Genomic DNA, 5,000 nt, shown 5'->3' with positions numbered 1-5,000 from the left:
ACACACACACACACACACACACACACTCCACCTACAATCAGTAAGAGCACTACACACACACACACACACACACACACACACACACACACACACCACCTACCCTCAGTAAGAGCACTACACACACACATACACACACACACACACACACACACCACCTACCCTCAGTAAGAGCACTACACACACACACACACACACCACCTACCCACAGTAAGAGCACAACACACACACACACACACACACACACACACACACACCACCTACCCTCAGTAAGAGCACTACACACACACACACACACACACACACACACCACCTACAATCAGTAAGAGCACTACACACACACACACACACACACACACACACACAACCTACCCTCAGTTAGAGCACTACACACACACACACACACACGCACACACACACACACACACACCCTACCCTCAGTAAGAGCACTACGCACACACACACACACCCTACCCTCAGTAAGAGCACTACACACACACACACACACACACACACACACACACACACACCCTACCCTCAGTAAGAGCACTACGCACACACACACACACCCTACCCTCAGTAAGAGCACTACACACACACACACACACACACACACACACACACCCTACCCTCAGTAAGAGCACTACGCACACACACACACACACACCCTACCCTCAGTAAGAGCACTACACACACACACACACACACACACACACACACACCCTACCCTCAGTAAGAGCACTACACACACACACACACACACACACACACACCCTACCCTCAGTAAGAGCACTACACACACACACACACCCTACCCTCAGTAAGAGCACTACACACACACACACACACACACACCCTACCCTCAGTAAGAGCACTACACACACACACACACACCCTACCCTCAGTAAGAGCACTACACACACACACACACCCTACCCTCAGTAAGAGCACTACACACACACACACACACACCCTACCCTCAGTAAGAGCACTACACACACACACACACACACCCTACCCTCAGTAAGAGCACTACACACACACACACACACACACACCCTACCCTCAGTAAGAGCACTACACACACACACACACACACCCTATCCTCAGTAAGAACACTACATAGTACACGTGGCCTCAGTAAGTACACCAGTTTGTTTGTTTGTAGTGAAACAGATACTCAGTTCTCTTCAGATACAGACTTGGAGGATCCTGATGGGCGGAGCCTCAGACCTGGTAAAGGAAAGGTAATAACAGTCAGATGTAACGTACACATTTGGCACTTAATCATCTGTGAGAATTAATATCTTTGTTTCTGTGTGTGTGTGTGTAGAAGGGGAAGAAGACAGTGGTGCGTGCTCAGGGTCGAGTGAATGGCCATCATCAGGAGAATGGCACAGAGAACCTCACACTTTTTGAGATCATCAAATTGGGCAAGAGTGCCACTCAGGTACACACACCACCACCACCATCCCCCACCCCACCCCAAAAAAACAAAAACAAAAAAAAAAACCACACACACACACACACACTGGTAATAAACACATTATAACCCGTTGGTTGGAGGATCAGGGTTCAAGGTCCAGCACTGCCAAGCCGCCACTTTTGGGCCCTTGTGCAAGGCCCTTAATCCTGTGCGCTCCAGAGGTGCTGTATCGTGTCTGACCCTGCACTCTGACCCCAACCTCCAAAGGTGCGATATGTGAAGAAGGAAATGTCACAGTGCTGTAATGTGAATGTGACACAATAAAGGCAGGATTCATTGTGCAGACACACAGAGGAACTCCTAACACTGCAGTATTAATGTGGTTTGTGTGTTTGTGTGTAGTCGGTGGTAGACGACTGGATAGAGGCGTATAAAAGTGACCGTGATGCTGCTCTACTGGACCTCATTAACTTCTTCATACACTGCTCCGGCTGTAAAGGTGTGTGTGTGTGTGTGTGTGTGTGTGTGTGTGTGTGTGTGTACAGCCATGCCCAAAAGTTTTGAGAATGACACAAATATTAATTTTCACAAAGTCTGCTGCTTTTCAAGTCAACAAGCTGTTATTGTGATTTAAAGCGTATATATTACACAGTGAGCTGAGACAACGTTCCTCCAGGACCAGAGTTACACAGAACAAACACAGCTACATAGAACAGGCCCGAATGAGTCAGTACCTTTTTCCAGATGGCAGGAGGTTGGAGTGTGTGTGTGGGGGAGTGAGGGGTGGGGGGGTGAGGGGCGTGTGTGTGTGAGGGGTGTGTGTGTGTGTGAGGGGTGTGTGTGGGGTGTGTGTGTGTTGCTCAGAATGATCTCAGTGGTCCCTCTAAAGAGTAGTGGGGGAGGGGTGGTACCTTTCTCAGCCTTCATCAGAAGTAGAGATGCTGCTGGTCTTTCATGGTGATGGAGCTGGTGTTGAGTGACCAGGTGAAGTTCTCCTGCTAGATGATCACCAAGACATTTAGTTTTCAGTTTTAGAGGAACTTCATTAATTGCAGTTCATCTGATCTCTCCTCTGATCTCTCCTCTGATCTCTCCTCTGATCTCTCATCTGATCTCTCCTCTGATCTCTCATCTGATCTCTCCTCTGATCTCTCCTCTGATCTCTCATCTGATCTCTCCTCTGATCTCTCCTCTGATCTCTCCTCTGATCTCTCTCCATAACATCTGTATTATATATTATATGTATGTAGTGTATGTAAATGTCCATCATAAAACCTGAGGCAGCAGAAAGTGAGTGTGTCCTCCTCAGAAGGTTTGGCCCACAGCTGTCCTTCTGGGTTTGTGTTTGTTTCACTGTTCCTTTGTGTGTGTGTTTAAGGTGCTGTGAGTTCAGAGATGTTTCGTCACATGCAGAACTCTGAGATCATCAGGAGGATGACTGAGGAGTTTGATGAGGTTAGATAATTGTTTGTGTGCGTTAGACTGGGGGTTAGAAGCTATGGCAACACCCTCTACCTGCTCTGACCTCTGACCCCTGCTCTGACCTCTGACCCCTGCTCTCGGCTGTATCTCATGCCTGTGTGTAATAAGGTGTGTGTTTTGGGCCACAGTTGTGTAGAAGCTGAGACTGTGAACCATTTCTGTAGATTCTGCACACAGGAGTCAACATCTGGTGACGGGGTGTTCGGGACGTGATAACTGACGTGATAACTGACGTGATAACTGACGTGATAACTGACGTGATAACAGACGTGATAACTGACGTGATAACAGACGTGATAACTGACGTGATAACTGACGTGATAACTGACGCGCTAACAGACGTGATAACTGACGCGCTAACAGACGTGATAACTGACGCGCTAACAGACGTGATAACTGACGCGCTAACAGACGTGATAACTGACGCGCTAACAGACGTGATAACTGACGCGCTAACAGACGTGATAACTGACGCGCTAACAGACGTGATAACTGACGCGCTAACAGACGTGCTAACAGACGCGCTAACAGACGTGATAACTGACGCGCTAACAGACGTGATAACTGACGTGCTAACTGACGCGCTAACAGACGTGATAACTGACGCGCTAACAGACGTGATAACTGACGTGCTAACAGACGCGCTAACAGACGCGCTAACAGACGCGCTAACAGACGTGATAACTGACGCGCTAACAGACGCGATAACTGACGTGCTAACAGACGCGCTAACAGACGTGATAACTGACGCGCTAACAGACGCGCTAACAGACGCGCTAACAGACGCGCTAACAGACGCGCTAACAGACGTGATAACTGACGCGCTAACAGACGTGATAACAGACGCGCTAACAGACGCGATAACTGACGCGCTAACAGACGCGCTAACAGGCGTGATAACTGACGTGATAACTGACGTGCTAACAGACGCGCTAACTGACGCGCTAACAGACGCGCTAACAGACGCGCTAACAGACGCGCTAACAGACGTGATAACAGACGTGATAACTGACGCGCTAACAGACGTGATAACTGACGTGCTAACAGACGCGCTAACAGACGTGATAACAGACGCGCTAACAGACGCGCTAACAGACGCGATAACTGACGCGCTAACAGACGTGATAACTGACGTGCTAACAGACGCGCTAACAGACGTGATAACTGACGCGCTAACAGACGTGATAACTGACGTGCTAACAGACGCGCTAACAGACGTGATAACTGACGCGCTAACAGACGTGATAACTGACGCGCTAACAGACGCGCTAACAGACGCGCTAACTGACGCGCTAACAGACGCGCTAACAGACGCGCTAACAGACGCGCTAACAGACGCGCTAACAGACGTGAGGGTTGTACAGCGTTCAGGTTGAGCTTCACACTCAGAGGGTTTGGACTTTATGTAACAGGCTGAAATAGTGTTTATGATTCCACAACCACAGAATTACACCAGGTGTTCTAGAGCCTTTACACATGCTGTGTAGAGCTGTGTAGTTTTACGCATGATGTGTGTGTGTGTGTGTGTGTGTGTGTGTGTGTGTGTGTGTGTGTGTGTGTGTGTGTGTGTGTACAGGACAGTGGTGATTATCCCCTGACCATGGCAGGTCCTGTGTGGAAGAAGTTCCGCTGGGGTTTCTGTGAGTTTATCGGTGTGTTGGTACGTCAGTGTCAGTACAGCATCATCTATGACGAGTACATGATGGACACGGTCATCTCTCTCCTCACCGGCCTGTCTGACTCACAGGTCCGAGCCTTCAGACACACCTCCACTCTCGCAGGTTAGTCAGCTCACACACACACACACACACACACACACACACACACACACACACACTGTTGCAGGTCAGATACATTAACCCTCTGACCACATTTTCAGTTAGATGTAATAATAAAGAATCAGTTTATCAGTCAGAGGAATGTTGCTGTTTAGTTTTGTGTTCTTGTGATGAGAAAAGTACATCATTGTGTGTGTGAGACAGCAATGAAGCTCATGACATTGTGTGTGTGAGACAGCAATGAAGCTCATGACATTGTGTGTGTGTGAGACAGCAATGAAGCTCATGACATTGTGTGTGTGAGACAGCAATGAAGC

The 5,000-nt window shown here is 48.5% G+C and overlaps 1 protein-coding gene across 1 annotated transcript in view; it reads left to right on the top strand.

Moving 5' to 3' along the window:
• Window positions 1–5,000, top strand: part of stag2a (stromal antigen 2a) — a 25,326-nt gene that overhangs the window by 3,047 nt on the left and 17,279 nt on the right. Inside the window, exons 3-7 of the mRNA XM_047809088.1 lie at window positions 1,166–1,244; window positions 1,331–1,447; window positions 1,826–1,922; window positions 2,802–2,878; window positions 4,482–4,686. Coding sequence (XP_047665044.1) covers window positions 1,166–1,244; window positions 1,331–1,447; window positions 1,826–1,922; window positions 2,802–2,878; window positions 4,482–4,686 — 575 coding nt within the window. The remainder of the gene's footprint in view (window positions 1–1,165; window positions 1,245–1,330; window positions 1,448–1,825; window positions 1,923–2,801; window positions 2,879–4,481; window positions 4,687–5,000) is intronic.

The sequence above is a fragment of the Tachysurus fulvidraco genome, chromosome 26 (genome assembly GCF_022655615.1).
Source record: "Tachysurus fulvidraco isolate hzauxx_2018 chromosome 26, HZAU_PFXX_2.0, whole genome shotgun sequence".
NCBI lineage: Eukaryota > Metazoa > Chordata > Actinopteri > Siluriformes > Bagridae > Tachysurus > Tachysurus fulvidraco.
Note: the sequence above shows the minus strand (reverse complement) of the source record. Positions and strands in the feature narration are given on the sequence as shown.